The sequence below is a fragment of the Hirundo rustica genome, chromosome 1 (genome assembly GCF_015227805.2).
Source record: "Hirundo rustica isolate bHirRus1 chromosome 1, bHirRus1.pri.v3, whole genome shotgun sequence".
In the NCBI taxonomy this organism is placed as follows: Eukaryota; Metazoa; Chordata; class Aves; order Passeriformes; family Hirundinidae; genus Hirundo; species Hirundo rustica.
This window is the reverse complement of record NC_053450.1, coordinates 106,034,639-106,053,097: the sequence shown is the minus strand read 5'-3', so window position 1 is coordinate 106,053,097 and position 18,459 is coordinate 106,034,639. Positions and strand designations below refer to the sequence as shown.

Genomic DNA, 18,459 nt, shown 5'->3' with positions numbered 1-18,459 from the left:
TTGAAGGTGGAATCTCTGATGCTCACTTTCTACTCAGTGGCTGTAAAGACCTATCACAGCTTCTCTTACACGTCCTTGAAAATTGGCTTGGGTCACGCCACCCACTAAGCACTGGCTCCGCATAATTGCAGATGTTCCTGCTTTATGATCCGTTCTAGCCTTAACTGCTCTCCCTGCCACGGTCTATATTGGGTTCAGCACTGTTATTGAGAAGTCTCATGAATGTTATCCTCCTAGGCATAGGTATCTATGTGATAAAATAACCACTGTAACTGTTTGGGGCCCTTCTCTACAGGGAAAAGAATCTTCCAGGATGAAGATGTTATAAAATTTTCAGGTTAAGAAAAATCTTGTAATTAGCCAGAGTTATGTTATGCCACTTTATGTTAACTGATGCATCGGGCAGGTGAACTGAGGCTGTTCAGGTGTGGGCTGAATTTTTCTGAGGAATGCCTTGCTATCCTTCCAGTATTGTAAAGTTTCACAGTATAAGGAAAAGTTAAAAAATACTAATAAATAATAATAGTAAATAATAAAATATTACTTAGAAAGGAAAAATTACATAGCAATTCAAAACTAAAGCAACAAACCTAGACCTGGATATGGAAACACATATCCTAGCTAACAACTGCAATTCAGCCACCAGAGACATATACTGCAAGGTATCTTGGAAAATTAGACAGTTTTCTTACCTCCAATAATAGCTGAGTTTCTGTTAACTCCATCTCCTATAGCTTGACCATTGTATGGAAAATCAGCACTTGCTGTAAATAGAGAATTAAAGTTTCATGTTGTAATAGCAGTGAAACTTCTGTAAAAGTCCAGAACTACATTCAACATCTTCAGATACTACTTAAAGGAAACCGTGATCACTAGGTATTTACCTATAGATGAATAAACCCAAAAAGATCTGTTAATATCATCTAAGGCCCCCCGAACTACTTCCTACTCGTAACAAAAATAAAATTAAAATAAAGGAGATACCCTAGGCAAGCATTGCTAGTGGCACAGAAGCACATCTTGTCCTTTACTAACATAAAGTCAGTAAGCTTTAAGTGGTAAAACAGCACAAAACTAAGCAAACCCCGCTCTTTTAAAAGTATGGGATCATACCTATTATTACAGAGATTTTTGCCTTTGTCACTGCTACCTATTAAAGGCTTCAGAAGCTTGCAGGATTTTGTGACCACCATAGGGAACAAATTCAATCTCCTTGAAAGAAAAACTTGAATCCCTTTTGCTGCTGCACATTCCAAGCTAAGAGAGGAGCTGCAACTTCTGTTGGTCAGAGCCATAGAGCAGCTGCCCCACAGAGCACATGCCAGCACTTTTGCTGCTCTGGGAGAAAGCCCAGCATGCCAGCTGAGCCGCTGCTGGAGCTGCTTTGGAGCTGGGGAGCTAGACTGTGAGCTGGAGGAGCTGAGGCATGGCAGGCATGGGAGGTGGTGGTTGAGGAGAGCCTCCAGCACACAGGTAAGGGGGGGAAACACAGGCAGATGTGCCAGTATTCACTTGCCAGCCACCAGAAAAGGAGAAACTCCTTGCAGCAGAATTAGATGAAATTGGATGAAATTGGATGAATTTGGACAGTAGCCTTGGTTTTAACCACCAGAAAATATCACGGAGGCTTTTCAAAGGCAATCTCATCAATTAAACTTATCAGCATTTTCTTTATAGTCAGAGAGCAACCAGACACTGCAATGACTAAGCAAGCCTAGGGAGCCTGGGGAGCAGTTGCAGTAATTTCCTTCTTTGCCACTGGACTAAGACACCGATTTTGAAATAGAGAAAATGTTGTTAAAAGTGCGTTAACTGGAGAAAGTTAAAATAATCAAGGATATGAACTGCTTCTTAGGGCAGCATTTAAAAGCCAGCTGTGTTTTCCTCGCTTGATGAATTAGGTGATACTGTACGAAAATAATCAGTTGCCTTTACAGACCAGTGATTCATTCAGTATACCAAAAACTGGCTGAGGGAATTCAACTGTCTTTCTGGTATCATGGACTAAAATCCACAATAAAGTCCCTTTTGTATTGTAAAGCAGCTGCACAAAAGAATGGATGGTTTCAGCTTGCCACATGGCCTGAAAAGAGGTGTGTGCTTCCTCTGGGAGAGAGTCAAACCAGCTGTGTGTTCAGCAGCTAGTTTTTGGCTGGCTGCCTGGGGGACAAACAGGAGCGTGCTTCTCAGAGCTCAGCCGAGAGGCCCTGTCCAGCAGTTTTTGCCAGCAGCACTTTGTGCCTTTGACACTGGTTGGTCCTCTGGCTTCTGAAAACCTTCTGCACCCTCTGAAATGAATCAAGATATAAATCGTAAAAGATAAATAAATACCCGGTTCTGTTATCAGTAGATTTTGCTCCGAAGAACAGTACAGGACATTAATGAAGACATTTTGGCACAGGATCCATAAATATACCCTTGCAGTGCTTAGAGGAAAGGGCTGGCAGTGGGAAATCCCACTTTTAAACCTGCCCTTCCTGCATCTCAAGGAAAATCCTAAAGCCAAGCAATACTAAGGGGAAACATCAGTTTGCCAAATCACAAGGGACTCCTCTCTGCCGTTCTGACCCAAAAGGAGTCCCCTTGCCATCCGAGCAGCAACACAGGCAGGTAACAAGTCCTACCACCTGCCACTTGGTTGAGAGCTGGTCTCCTGTGTCCTCACATAAGAAATCTGAAAATCTACAATGGTCACAGCTCTTCCTTCCCTTACAATTGAATATTATATTTTATATTCTTTTAAAAGATTATTTCAAGGACAATGGCACCAATGAAGTGTGAAGAAAGAGGAAAGCTGCTGTTCATGGCTGCATCATCCCTCCCGAGGTGCCACATCGCACTGGCTATGCTACAAGGGATTCCTGGCAGATGGAAGACCACAGCCTATGATATTCAACAGGCACTGAAGCCCACTGCAGGATAAGGAAGAGCATGATGCATGATGTGGAGATCCATCCTTGATCTTGTCTGAGAGCTGCTGCTAGGACTGGAGCCAATGCCTCCACACTCAGCTGCTCCGCAGTGCCCCCGGTCGTCTTACAAACTCAGGAGCAGCAGTCTATCAACAGGCACAATTCACCCTGAGACTCTCACCTCTGACAAAAAGGAAACAGAACATGTGTCTGGGAGCAGGGGACACTGTATTTCAGCAAGAGCTCACCATCAGATTGGCTAAATTGTGCCCTGCTGCAGCTGCTGGAGAACCAGGAGTGCTGAAGGGGAAAAAAGGAGCTTAGACTTCCATGAATCTTTTGTTTGAAGCACTTGCAGCACTGTTGGCAGATATTACTGCCATCATTCATGAATTCCTATTCTATTATTCTCATGTAATTGAGTGACCTGCCTGTGTATTGGCAGGAGTGGGGGGGGTTTGACTGAAAAATTGTACCTAAAATCTCAGCCAAATGTGGGGTTATAGAATATATTTTGCTGCAAAAGAATCTATACAATTATTTTACCTAATGTATTAGTACAGATGGATAGAGGACAAAGAAAACAACAAATTAGCTTCCTTTTTAAATGGGAAGTTCCTTTGAAATGCATCAGCAGCTTCTCAAAAGGTCAGAAATAGCTACAGACCAGAGGTCTAAGAACTGCAAAAGGACAATTCCTGCCACAGCAATTAGGCAGGAAAGAACCTATGAGGGTACAGTCCTTGACCCTCCAAGATGAGCTTAACAGAGTATTGTCCCCAACAGGTACCAAGTGCAGGTGTTTCAGACAGGAATCACATCATTCCAACACATGGGGATATCTCCCTGACCCAACTACAGTCACATTCTTTGGCATAATTAAGCAACTCTGCCGAAAAGACAACTAACGAGAGTTTTTCTTCCATTGCTGCTGAAATTCAAGAACTAAAAGAGGAAAGAACATGTGAGAGCATTCTGACAAAGGGATAGCAGTAATACTGATCCTCTGGTAAAAGCACAGAAGACTACATGAAGTACTGTTCATCGGCTGTAAAGAGTAATTCCTAAAGTGAATCTTCCCTAGGTGTCTCCAAGTAGCCAGGGTCTCATGTGTGTGATTCAAAACATGAAGAACAGAGCAAAGAGCTTTTTAATCTATCCTGGAAAACAGAAAATCTATCCTGAAAAGCTAAATATTGACCCAAGAAATGTCCAGCCAGCTGCCTGAAATCCTCTGCTCCTGCTGCTGTGGCACAGAGCCATCAGCGTGTCACGGCACAACAAAGACCTTTTCTGAAAACCTGTGGCTAGTGCAGGGACAGATTGCTCTGTATCAGGAAACGCTAAGCTCCTCTCTGGCTTACGAACATCACTTCATCTGGTTCCCTTCCAGGATCCAAGCTGGCTGATGCTGTTCTTTGCACCCTGTCTTTCCACAGCAGGTCATCAGGTTTGCTCCAAACACCACCATCCTGAAGCTACCTTATGCAAAGGAACACAGTTGCTTTCTCTTTCTTTCATGGGCTGCTGTTTACAAGGCCACGTTTTCAATAATTGCAGAGTAAATCTGCAGAGTCTGTATTTATGTTTTGCACTTTTCAACTTTCTGTTATTAGGCTTAGGGTAAATGGGGTTAAAGAAACTTTGCAGCACCTAAAACGGTGATTAAAGACTGACTGGAGGCAAATTCCATATTCTGGCCGTCATTTTAATGACACTTGAAGCTTTAGATGACCACAAAAATGCAGTAGGAGACCTACCATCCTTCAGCATGGCCAGCATGGTCATTGCCACAGCCAGATGCAAAACAGCAGCCCTCGATGAATAGAGAGGGAAGATGGGAGTGGATAAACAGAGCACAATTAGGATTAGATGTTAAAGATGACAGACGTGCTTGGTTTAGCTGAGTGAATTAATTCTGCTTCATTATAACAGGCATGATTTTGCATCTGCCATTTTCAGAGGGAAAATGTTTTACAATGGATCCCACATAAAAGCCTTCCGCAAATTCTCAAAACTGAGATAAAAAAATGATCTCGGTAAAGTAGTCCAGAAGGTGAGTGTGGGCTGAGAAACAAGCAAAGGGCTGTTCAGTAAAGGCAAGGGGAAACCCAAAACCAGAGAGGGGTGAGGATTTTCAGATGAAGAGCAGTATCAAGAAGTACACAGTAAAAAGGCAAATTTTGTTTTGAGATACCTTACCAGGAGCGTTATATATAAGTCATTGAAAGCAATTTTTTTTAACTGAACTTTTTTACTGAGTGGACAGGTCTTAGTTAAAATATACTACATTACAAAGGAAGATACAGTTTAGATTTGCTCCAGAGAAGGAAGTGAGAGTTATCACAGGTCTAAAACAATCAATGAAATGTGAAATGCTGGAAAGTGAGTTTTTTCAGACTGGATCCAATATGCTTCAAGACTTCTTCAGCCTTTCATCTTTACAGATGTCCACTATTTTGAGAGGTGTAAGTCTATTATTGAAACCAGTTGGGTTTTCACATAAATATGAACTGGAGAAGCAATCAGAACCACCGGATCTGGCAATCACAAGGTATATAAAACCCACATCAGTCAAGGCATTGGTTAGAAGTAGAACAGTAAGATAACAAAATAAAAGAAAAGATGTGAACTGTAAGTCCTTCTTCCTAGTTCTATTTTGCAGTCAAGCATTCAAGAATTGACTTTGCAATGACAGCAAACGCTCACTTACATGTTAAGATTATGAGAAAGTGTTGGACACCAGACCCATTCACTAATCTGGTTCTCCATGGGACCACAGCATAGAGAAAAATAAAAGCAAGCTCTCTGGCGGCATTCTGTAAATTATGTCAGCTCTGCTGGTCAGGTGAGACTGTACTGCTGTGGTTTAATACTACAGACCTGTCCTTATTACAGACTCTAGGTAATTGCTTGACTCTTGATAGTAGAAATTAATGTGCAGTCGCAGCCACATTCCCCTTCCCGGATCACAAGTGAAACTCTAAACACATGCACAGAGGTAATGGAGCAGGAGTAAACAAGACCATTACACAGTCCTACATCAAAGGTGAACAACACAGCACTTAGAGTGCCCTTTCGTGCTGATCCCAGCATCCGTGCCCATGCCACCACTTCTCTCCTCCTGAATTTGGCTCTGTGAAGAGCTCCCATGACAAGTAAAATGCAGCAGTTCAGGAGAAGAAAAAAAAATCTGAAGCAGTATTAAAAAAGCTGTCTCTTTTAAGGCACATTTTCATGTGTCTTACTTAATATTGAAAGTTCATATATTTTTAATTTTTTTTAAAATTAGTACATCTATTTTTTCCTCCTACTTTTCTAAGCTAAAAACTCAGAAAGGAGGAAAACTATCCCTACTCCAGCTTTTCTAGGCATTTGAGACCAGATTCTGAGGGAAGACTGTTTAACATTAAAGTCTGTTAACAGACTTTACTTGAAATCCTACTAACATCAGGTTAAGTATAGAACAAAGAAATTGGCTGAAGCAATTTTTAATATTAAACACCTCCAAGTTTTTTAAAAAAACAACCTTACACTTACCCCCCACAAAATATTTAAAAGATATTATTAACCATGTTGCTTGTAAAAGGTCAGGTTTGTTCCAGCATACTATGTGGGGTCAGTTATCACTCCTTGAATTTTCAGTGATGCCTCAAGTGTAGTGTTAGAGGGTTATATGTGTGTCCCTATTATGAACCATTTTCCTGACTTGATGGAAATAGAAATCTTCACAGTCACAGATTTATTAATTTAAATTTTTTTTAACACAAGTTACAGGATATTGGAAAAAATATACCCACTTAACAATTCTGTAACTAGCAGAACAGACATGCAGCTTAGAGGGAAAATTGGGGCCTTTAATTTTAAAAATGTCATTTTCTACTCTCTGTTGCCAAAAATGCTAATTATTTGGAACGTGAAAATCTCCATGTTGGAACAAAATTCACTAATTTCTTCAGTCTTTTACAACCATCTTGACTGCAGGGATAGAGGAAAAAACCCTAATGTAAATTATGAAAAAATCCTCCAATGCATTAGTGCTACTTGGACTAATTACTTAAACTAAGATTTGCCAAGTATGTTCTATTAGATCAAAAATATTTTGAAAGGTTACATTTTATTTTCTCTAAGAACTTTTACCTGAATCCTAAGCAGTTTTTATGTCAGCTTCTGGTGAGTTCTGCTGAGAGAGACACACGCACAGAGATAACGGAAAACACAAAACCTGTGGGTTTACGTTTTTAGTGTGAAGGCTCTCCAATCCTGTCTTTTTATTCCAATAAGAAATGAGTATAAATTAAAAAATCCTCTTAAATGATGGCTTAATAGAAACATTGTCCTCTGAACAACCTTCTGCATGCAATTGCCTGGGACAGTGGGGAAGTAAGTGGGGATTATAGAAGAAAAGTGTTGTTGGATGTTACTGTAAAAAAAAAAGCATGAATTTTAGAATGAACAATGGAAATGCTAACAATGAACAATGGCAGTGCTGGGAGAACATGAAGCAAAAGCTCCATGGTCAATGAACTGGGACAATACAGACTCTCAACATTAGACAGCAAGACAACCCAATCAGTCAAGACAGCTCTTTGTGAACTGCTGTGTTACCAGCCCTTTAATTTCCTTCTGCAGGTAAGCTTTGCTGTCCATACTCCTAAGGAGAGGAGGAAAAAGGAATTTGATCAATGGCTTACACTAAGAGAGTTGTACAGTTTTTTTTTTTTTGTTTTGTTTTGTTTTGTTTTTGTTTTTGGTTTTTTTTTTTTTTTTTTGGTCTTGAAAGGCAATCTTCCTAGCAAAGGGACTGAAAAACTTGTGCCTTCTTAGGAGACGCATCCTTGCAACTCAAACTCCCCCAGTCAGTCCTGGATGAAATACAAAACCAGGGAAAACATTCCTGCACTCTCTGGTGGGATAGGTTAGGTGATTCTCCTTTGATACCCCCTTTGTACGATTGTTTCACACCTTCTTTTGCACACAAGCAAGTAATTGTGCAAAGTAGTGGTAAGGCAAGACACTTCGTAATACTGGTACTTGTAAACTACGGAATTTTATTCATTTAAAAAGGAGAACAGACATTTAGCATCACTTTTTGATTTTGTCTATCTGCAGTTGAACTTCAGCAAGTTGGATCTCAGAATTAGTATTTTGAATGTTTGCTCTGCCAGATTTCGAATTGATTTGCAGCACATTAGAGCACCCTCATCCATCAAAGACCTAAACTCATCTATCTTTTAATTCCTGGTAGTAACATCTGTTTGGCACTGAATCTCACTATGACTCCAGACAAGAGTCATGCTGGCCTAAGCTATTGCTTCCATGAAAATTTTATGAGCAGTGCTCACATTTCACCTGTTAAGGAAGATACACAAATACTTCCTTTTATAATTAATGTAGAAGATGAAGCGCTTTGGAGCTCTCAGAGGAGCAGGCTTGTCAAAGCCTGGCTGTATATAGCTAATCACTGACAGTGGACCCACAGGGAATATGTGAAAGAAACACCCCTCCCCTCCCTCCCTCCCTCCTCAACCCACCCAAAAAAAGAAGAAAATCCACCCCAATGACCAAGAATACCAAACAAACCTGAAGACTTATGACAGCTACAAAAAAAAAAAAAAAACGGAGGAAAAAAAGAGAAAGACTTGGATTGGGGATAAGAAATGGGTCAGATTGGAGAGTTTAAACCTGAAAAAACCTTTTAATAGTTTGTAATCTAGAATAACTTCTTACACAGGAAGTAAGTGCATTTCTGCCTGAGAAAAGGTAAAAGTCACATGAAGTGCTCAGGCATCTAAATGCTTCCTTCTCTACTCCATTTCCCCCCTAATTTATGCCATCTCTATGTTCCTGGTTAAGATTAGTACTTATGTAAAAAATAAAGTCTTTGCAGAGGATGGAAAAGACTTTCTGTTTGGTATTAGCACCTTCTCCTGACATTAGGTAGCAGCATTAATATTCAAAGCACTGCTTATGAAACAGCTACAATACTGGTCTGTCAACGAATGCCAGAAGAATTTACAAGCTTGGCAGTCTGCCAGCAGTCTGATACACGAGACAGAGTGTCAGAAATCCCACACTGAAATTGTATAGTCTTAAAGTTAAGAGAAAGCTATGCATAATTGTCTGAAGGAGCTACGTGAGACTGAGGCAGGCATTTTTATTCCAAATCAATAGAGAGATTTGCAGTAATTCAAGCACCGTAATTAAACCCTTTAAGGATGAAGCACTGATTGTGCCAAATTTCAGACAGATGCTCTTTCTAGTTAGCTGTTTGATGGGCAGGAGAAAAATAGAAACTGTTGCATTTAAATGTTTACCACTTACCCTCTTGTCTGCAAGAAACACTTGGCGCTTCAAAACTGAGCTATGAGTTTCTGCTAGGCTTAATCCCTCCTGACTGTCCGACAAAAAATGCTACCTTCCATTTGAAGGTACTTTGAAACCAACTCAGGTCAAGACCATGGACTTCTGAGACAATATTTATATTAGGAGCATGGGGATGAATGTGGTCACTCTCAATAGAGTAAACAACCACAGAAGTGCATCAGACTGGCAGTGGAAGAACCTGTTGACCCACAGGGCAGGCTGCAAGTGCATCTTCAGTCTCTTGTATAAAGAGTATAAATATCAAGCTACTTTACTGGCAGACAAACAACCTCCTAATGTTTACATACTATGTTAATTTAAAAAAACCAAACCACCAACCACCTTGAGTAATCAGTGACCCTAAAGAGAAGATCTGGCATCATTCTCTGACTGCAGTATGGGTTTGCTATGCTTGAAAAAAGGAGGAGTCTAATTTTATTCTAGCCTTCATATCTATTTCTAATTTTGCTAACACTAGGAAATCAAATTTAGATGTGTAAGGCTGCATCGTGAATAAAAGTGGTGCAGCTCTTCTTTGCCTCCTGCCTGGACTTGCATGGCCAGGCAAGCAGCCTAGGGAAGTGACTCTGCTCCCCTGTCGTACCTTAAAAGAGAGAATGAGCACTATGTCACCACTGACTTTAATGCTCATGGACTCGCTGATGTGCACAGGACTCTCTCAGTGGCTGTGGCCAGGAGAAGAGTGGTTTGCTCATGTGTTTGTGACTTCAGACCACTTTGAGGGCTGCATTGTCACCCATCAGCAAGTAACACCTTTAATCCTTCCTTCCCACTGCATCATTTGTAACAAGCCCTTGACAAGGGCAAAAGCTATTTCCCATCTTCCTAGCCACATCAATACCAGCACACAACTGACCCAGCTTCTCCTCAGGTGCTGCTGCTCTGCTCTCTGAGATGTGGTACCAGGGGTCAGGGGTGAGATGCGATGCAACTGATGGCACCAGAATCTAGAAGGTGACCTTCAATAACGAGTGACATTTTCTCTTAGTGTAGAAATTGACTGCTCTCCTTCACTTGACAAAGAAATTAGCTGGCCAAATAGGTGAGCTTGGATGTATGGCCAGTGTTCAGTGCTGTTGCTCCCCTCTCATGCCATCGCTTGTTAAAGGAAGAGGGATGAATTTGTAACAAAAAGAGAATGAACCCTGCAAGAAGCTGTTTTAATCTGGATGACAGTGGTACATGGTTTTGCCTGACACACTGAATATTGGTTTCAAAGTAAGCTGTTGATTCGTAAAAGGCAAGACTTTTCAACTATTACAAAAAAAAAAAAAAAAAAAAAAAAAAGGGGTGTTTAGGGTTTAAAGACACGCAGTCAGAAAAAAAGTCACGCCACTTGGAAGAACACTGCAGATGTAGCATTTAATCCCGCTCCATTTCATTTGTAATATGTTGAAGCTAATATAGGTTTAACTAAATCCCGTGTTAAATACTCTAGATGCCATTCTGTTCATACTCAGAGTAAATGCATCTTGCAGCTACAGAGTGCTATGACAGCTTAGAGCTGCTAAGGCATGGTTTGCCAATTATTGTATGTACCTTGCCTTTCTGAGGCCTCCTGCTTTTACTAAATTCAAGATTGGATGGTTTGGCCACCTGGAGCATGTTTTACCTAAAATGGAGAGGTATATCCATGTAAAGGTTTCTTTTATCCTTTTTAATATAAATGAAAAAAAAAATTTGGAGGTGAAATTTCATTAGCAATTGGCAGAATCTTAGGTAAAAACACCCACATACTGAATAATGTCACTACAATATGCAACTTCTAATTTCAACTGCAAGGCATTTTAGGTGCGGATTTTTTTTTCTACAAAACCAATAATGTTTGCACTTTCATTTGTTTCTCTACAATGAGCAAGGTGTCAGTTGTCATTTACCCATATCTTACCTAGGTTGAACTGAGAGATATTAAAACCCCCTTATGATTAGCTTCTTTTTTACCTACGCATCAGTAATAGATATTAAAATGCACGCCAATACAGTTAAAGGCTATAGAAATTGAAACTTTTGTTTTGAATTGTATACCACACAGGTAATTCAATGGTTTGGACAATATGTAAAGGTAGAACATGTAATTTTTAAATACTGTGTTCACTGATCAGGCTCTTTTTAGCCTCTTTTTTACAGTCCTATTGATGTAACCAAGGTAAATTGGATTGTCTGACATGAACTGAGATAATATTGGTGGGAGGAAAGTACACAAAGTGAACTATATTGATGATCTGCTTGGATGTCATTATTGACCTTTTTCTTTTAAATTACCAGAAAGTCACGTTCCAGAAAGGAATGACTTGTTGAATTCCTGTGCTTCATCATCACCAAGAAAGGATCACCATAGCAACAGGAAAAGACTACACACTGTGAGAACACTCACAAGCTGAACAAGATCATGGTTTAAGATAAGGCCCCATGAGCATGGCAAAATGCCAGCCAGGGGTGGGGAGGGAGGGAACTGGGACTTCTACAATAACAAAGGAATTGAAAAAGATCTAATATTGTAAATGTGAAATATATGTGTATTCAAGGCTAACAGATAGTGCAAGACAGTAAATCAACAAGCTGTACAGCTCATTTGCCTGGGGAGAAAATCAACAGGGCTTCTTATTGATAAATCCCCGAACCAGTTTTTAAAGGTCAGCTGCCAAATGATCGATTGTGTGTCACTGTGGTTTTCCCTTTAGCCCCTCTGTTAGGGCACCCAAAATGTTTTGCAGCTAGCAGATGTTCATGCAGTAACTACACAGAAGAGTTAAAAAAACCCATTTCATGTAGGTCACCCGTCAGGCAGAACCTGCTTACTTCTAGCAATTATCTGCAAAGTCTGATCCAGCACTGCAGGCGAGAGGTGAAAGGATCATTACATTTGTTGTCTGGCATATCTATTCTATTTAGACACTTAACTTTGATCCCCTCCTACAACATTTTTCAATCCTCAAAGTTCAATTCCACAGCATTTGAGAAACAAAGCAAAAAAACTATGCTTAACTCAAAATATGAATCGGAATGAGTTCAGAGTATGCCACTGGATGAAATTTAAACCATAAGATACTTCCCAAAATTTTTTCCCAACTTTTTTATTTTCACTATGAAACATCCATCCTCAGCTCACATGTCTTCTTAAGAACTTTTTAAAATTAAATAGGTAACATAACACTAAAAATTACAGATAAAAACATGTTTGAAATGAGAAACACTGCATATAGTAATTGCTGCTCTCAAAACCATGTTATTTGCAACCATTTCTTTGTGGCAAAGTGTGAGTGGCTTTTGCTTTAACATCACTACAAGTGCTTCTGTGAATTTCAAAGCTGCTTTTCGTCTTTGTCCCTTCAGCCAGTTTAGTAAAGGAGTAAATTCACACTGAAGAGGACTGAGACTATTCCAGTTCTGGAGCCAATAACTTATACCTCTGATTCCTCCATTTTCTCTCACATGATTTGTGTTAGAAAGTCTTAAGTAGGGTTTGGGAAACATAAAAAAATCCTCAGGCTGCAAATTTACTAATGCAAAATGACACTAAACCGAAGCATTTTAATTTAGATGATCATTTTGGTGACTGGCAGGCAATGACTTTGAAGACTCAAGGTTACACAGTCGACAGAATATATTTTTCCTGTGACTGAACTACCTGTGTCAGATCACCACTGATAACTTTCACAAAGACTCAGTTCTTTTTACTGATATTGGTAAATGAGTTGCTGAGATAGCTACCTCTTCTTTGTACCATGGAAATGCCACCCACAGCAGCAGTCAGACATTGCTCACTATCACCTGAATATCCTTTTACTCCTGAATCAGTGAAAAGTCACTTCTTTGCTGTGAAATTTATTTCTACCATAACTCACCTGACACAGTTGCTTTCTTTGGTGTACAGCAGCCCCTCACTAGAAGACTTTGAAGCAATATGATCTTTCCCCTCTGCTGCTGTGGATCACTGGAGAGGACAAGAGGAGGGGTTCCTAGCTCCCAGCCTTACTGAAACTAGTCATTGCCAAAACTGAAGGTGGGTCTCCTGAGCTCTGTCTGCCCATGACTTGAAACAGTTAGCTCTGACTATGGCAATGAAATTTATTTTTTACTGGCAGAAGTTAACAGACAGCTTGAGCCAACCTACTAGCATGCTGCATGTTCCCTGACACCCTTCAGGCTGTCTCTGCGTCCAAGTACCACAATTTCTCCAGAAGAAAAAGTATAAATTGTAATCTGTCAGGTCAACAAAGTTTACAAGATGAAATTGAGCCAACACAAGGCCAAACATAATAACATGTGCCAAGGACAAACAGGACCTCTTTGAACTGCAGGAGCTATTAGGAACAGTGCAAATATCCTGAGTAAATCACACCATAGTGGGATTTTCTTTTGCTATCTTGCACTGAAATGAAGTGCAAAGAAAAGTAACCAACAAAAATTAACAACCAAAGCCCATTAGATGCACATGATTCACAGCAGCAGCACATCCTCAAGAAGTTTATGGCATGAAGACATGAGCCAGTGAGGAATTCTTCAGAAATAGTGTTTGTATAGAAAGAGGAATATGGACCATAACCTTCAAGTACAAACAGGTCTAATAATTTCAGAGAAGAAAAGGACTACTAATTTATGATGAAAAAAAATCAGGCAGAAAATTGCATGTTATGAAGTGGGGGAGAGACCTACTGAAATATTACAATGGCACAGCATGGCAGCAAGGAGGGAAGGACAGGTTTTAAATAATGATACTGCTTGTATTAATGTTTGGGACCCTCAGCTCTACAAGGAGCTCTGTCTCTCCTTAGAAACAACTGCCCTACTTTCTGCTGACAAAGAGATGAAAGGAAATGCTGCAAGGAATTCCTTGACACTTCAAGGAAAAAAAACCCTAAACAGTGACAACAAACCAAAACAACCAAGCACCCACAAAAAAAGGAACCTCAAAGGTACAACTTTGACATATACTTCTGAGAAAGACATATATACCTGGCTCCTCTCATATAAAAACTGGCATATGGATGCATCCCCAAACTCAAAGACCAATCATTATCAAAATCATTATGGACCAAGTTTTTCCTCTAGCATTTTAATTTTTTACCACTTCAAACAACAAATTTGCTGGGACAGGTTCTAATTTACACTCTACAATTGAAATCAGAATGAGGACAAAATGCAAGGGAGGCATCAACATACACCTGACCCTATAAATCTAAAGGTAACCTGATACTCAAGAAGCAAAAAATATTAAAAAATTGTCTAAAGTTAGCCATAATGCATATTTTCAGGGACTGTCAGTCACAAAGAGGGGTGAGATTTCTGGGATCTGCAAATTGTTTTGGCTTCCAGCATTTTCAGCACAAAATGGACTCCACTGTGACTAATGGGATTTTTTATTAAACACTGCCTACGGAAAGTAGACATTTCAGAAAACAAATCAGCACTTTACATAAATGCATTTATGCCTAAAATTAGATTTACTTTTATATATATATATTTTTTTTTTTTTTTGCATTAAGCTGACTGCAATATGCTCACTTACTAGGAAAACAGCATAAGAAATGTTACTGTACCTTATTTATATGCACTTGAAACTTTTTGCTGACTACAGAAAAAGTGCTACCGCAACAGCTACGTCAAAACTCAACATTTAAATACCCTAAGACTTACAGAAAAGAAAGCAGAATAATAAAAAAAATTAAAAAGGCAAAAAACTCCCCCCCTGTAACTGCATTTAAAAGTGGCGGCAACGCTCTGTCATTCCAGTTTCGCATTTCCTACCATGATTATAGTCCTACAGTCAATCAATCACTTAACTCTCAGTTTTGCTTTTCTTTACAGAGAAAGGCAGATGGGTTTCTTCTCTGAACTGCTCTGCTGAGCTAATGTGCCACGAACCCCACGTTACCTGAGTCTAAGTGCCAAGGGTCGGTGGCGGCCGACATTGGTGGGATGGTGAGTGGAGATGCTCCGCAGTTGGATTCCACCAGTTCTCCTTGGATGTGGACGTGAGAGGAGGCGTTGGTCGGTCTCAGAGCTGCTTTGAGTGGAGCAATCTGGTTGAACTGGACTCTGGATAGGCAGCCAGTGAATCCTGGGGTGTTGTATTTATATATATCTTGGTCAATCTTCCCAATTTCTATGGGGAATTGAAGATGGAAGAAAGTTAGTCAAAACAATTAATTGCTTTGGAAAGCATGGTTGGTCTGAACACTTGATTCCCAGAGCTCAGTTCCCAAGTCCCTCTCTGAAGGAGACTGAGATTGTGTCAGACCCTGAGAGGTTTCTTTACATTTCATTACAGATTAAAGCTGGAAACCTTCAGGCCTTAACATGACTCGGTGTCACTGCTATGCTATCATTAAAATGAAAGGCTGGCATGAAGGAGTCAGTGAAGGAGTCATCAAAGAAGAAAAGGCCAGGAAAAAATATCTTTTCTGAGAAGAGTATTGGAAGAGAAGGCAGAAGGCAGGACAGTCTTGGCCAGGGTCTCTCCTCCCAGCTGAAGCCACTGCTGTGAGAGATGCCCCTTCCTTAGCCCTGACCTGTTGCCCTCTTGATTCTCCTGGGTGGAGGGGTGGGTTGGGACCACTTGTGGTCATTCCTGTCCCTCTCCTGTCTTCTCATCAGGAGACCAAGTGTCCCTTCACCAGGAGAGCAAGGGTGAAGGGATCTCCTGGGTCCCTTCTCCTGGGGGGCAAGCATTCCTTCACCAGGGAGACAAGCTTCCCATCACCAGAAGGCCACGTGCCCCTGTGGCCTGAGGTAGAAAACCACCCATCTCCAGTCTCCTTCCTTTATTCCCTGCAGTGCTGAGAGGTGGCAGGATCTCATCCAGCCCTGCTGAAGGCTGAGGGAGCTGAGACCCTGCTGCCAGTCACTTTGGTGCTGTGAGCTGACACACAAACTGGCAGCTGGCATCCATGAGCTGAGCACAGGGCTCGACTATCACTCTCTAAAACAGCTGTTGTCTCTTGAAGTTGCCCCCCAGGTAGCTTTCTCCCTTCTAAAATACCAGCTAAGATGACCTCAAAATCATGTAAAATGCCCTTACTACCCAGGAAACTGGCATCTGCTCCCAGCTGTTTGATTTCTTCCAGGACCTGTTGGAACAGCCTGAGTCACAACCAAATCAAAACTGTCCCTCTCTGTCAGCTGTCTGCATTAGAGGGGCATTAACATTTCAAAGCCTCACTGCAGTGTCTAATGGAACGTTTACACGGCAGTGGGGAATTTGGCTTCCTTTCTTCTGTGGTAGTGCAGAGTGAATGATACATGGAAGCATCAGGTTTGTGCTGCATCAGGGACTATTGCTCCAGAGGCACCAGGACACTTCCAACCAGCTTTCCCTGGGTTGTTAAGTTAATGCCTGCCCCTTGAAGTCAGTGGAAAAAGTCATACTGCGCTGAGCAAAGAAGTAGGGGGACAGAGGGGACAGAAAAAAGGGAGCAGCAGCACGTTATGCAGAGCACCATGTTATTCAAAGGCAACCTTTTCAGATAGGAATAATGATAAGCATTGAAAATTTCTTTTTTGTAGGAAAAAAATGCATGTAAGTTACAAGATCATGTCATAAAAAAGAAAGGAAGGAAAAAAGAGGTGGGAATGAAAAGTTTCTGAGAGGTGTGAAGAGGAAGTGTAAAAGGGCTTTATTTTAAGAGTTTGGGGTTAAATTGGGAAGCAAAATACATCTGGGTTTGAATTTTGCTACCAAAAAAGAAAAAAAAAAAACCCAACTAGAATGACTAGAAAATGCATGACTAATCTTTGGAAATGTCTATGTTCAGTTCTAACCAAATCAGGAACAATCATACCAGGACTGAGCTGTTTAGTGTCCCTAAAAACTAACACTATATGTCAGTGCTATATTCCTAAGCATACTGAGGGCTTGGCATCAGGAATATGTACATGGAGATTCAAGGCTACAAATCAGACAAACCATTTCATTTTTGGGGTTTACATTTTAACCATGTAGCGTGAGAAAACTGGTGGCTTTAGGTCAAACCTAGAGCATGACTAAAACAACTTCTTGGTTTTCACACAGAACTAAGCTACCTTTTCTGTCTTTGCAATCACGGTAGAATGATAAACACTCAACATTTAAGTCCCTCTCATACCTGGATTATCTGAAAATTGCATTAGATCATTATACAATTCACTATACAGGAATGGATTTTCTACTCCCAGAGTTTTCCCTTTTCTTTCTCACTTGAGAATGTATTTTCTTTGCTAGAGCTCATCCAGCCTGTATTAATGTTATTGCCACATTTCACGAGCTGGCAGTGAGCAGTGACCGTCACCTCTGACAAAGTGGACACATCCTCAGGACTCAGCTTAAATGCTTACAATAATTGTATTAGTCACATCCAGCCCTCCTTCAAAAAAGTAGTTTGACCAAACCATTAGCAACATCTCCTTCAAAAATTTGACAGTAAGTAAAAAAGCCTCACGTACATTTTCCATAGTTTTTAGAAAAGCTGTACAAAAGCCAGTTCATGCATTTGAATGCTACCTGCAGATCACGTCACTCAGACAAAGTTCCTTTCTGACCACAATATTCACTCTCTCTTACTTCAATAAAATATTCATGGCATATTCAGTGAAGAGCTACATTTTTGAATAATCCTTATAATCTACAAGACTCTTCAAACACTGTAACCACTGTTGCTAACAGCTTAGCGATTTCACTCGCATTTTAGCTATTCTGTGGAACTTCATGCAGAAGCTAATGGCTTCCCACTCGCAATCCTGACTGACAAGAACAAAGATCCACAAATATGACTGTGCTAATTCAGCAACTTCAGCGCCATGCTTCTCTAACTCCATAAATAAGTGATGGATACTAGATACTGAAAGAATTAAAAAACCAACAACAAAATCCCCTGACCTAACAAGGCACCTTTCTAAAGAGCTGCATTTCTTGTTTAAAACGTTCCACAAGTGATGGCTGTGCGAATTCCTCCATGCAGATTTACTGCCAGCTCATGTCTCATCAGTGCTAGAACAATATATATCAGCTTCCATGACTGTGAACATGTTCCTGTGTGTCCCTTGGGGCTCAGCACACCGAGACCCTCTGATGTTAGGCCATTACACTTTGCTTCCCTGTGCATTTGAGCCTAATAAACCAACTCCTAGGGAGCGCAATGATTGCAAAATGAAATAAGTCTTTGTTCTCATGACTAAAATTCAA

General features: G+C 40.5%; 1 protein-coding gene across 1 annotated transcript in view; it reads right to left on the bottom strand.

Annotated features, from left to right (window-relative positions):
* CNTNAP2 (contactin associated protein 2) overlaps positions 1-18,459 on the bottom strand; it is a 770,772-nt gene that overhangs the window by 10,364 nt on the left and 741,949 nt on the right. The window contains exons 22-23 of the mRNA XM_040057848.2: positions 15,175-15,405; positions 693-764 (exon numbers count right to left, since the gene is read on the bottom strand). Of these exons, the coding sequence (XP_039913782.1) occupies positions 693-764; positions 15,175-15,405 (303 nt within the window). The remainder of the gene's footprint in view (positions 1-692; positions 765-15,174; positions 15,406-18,459) is intronic.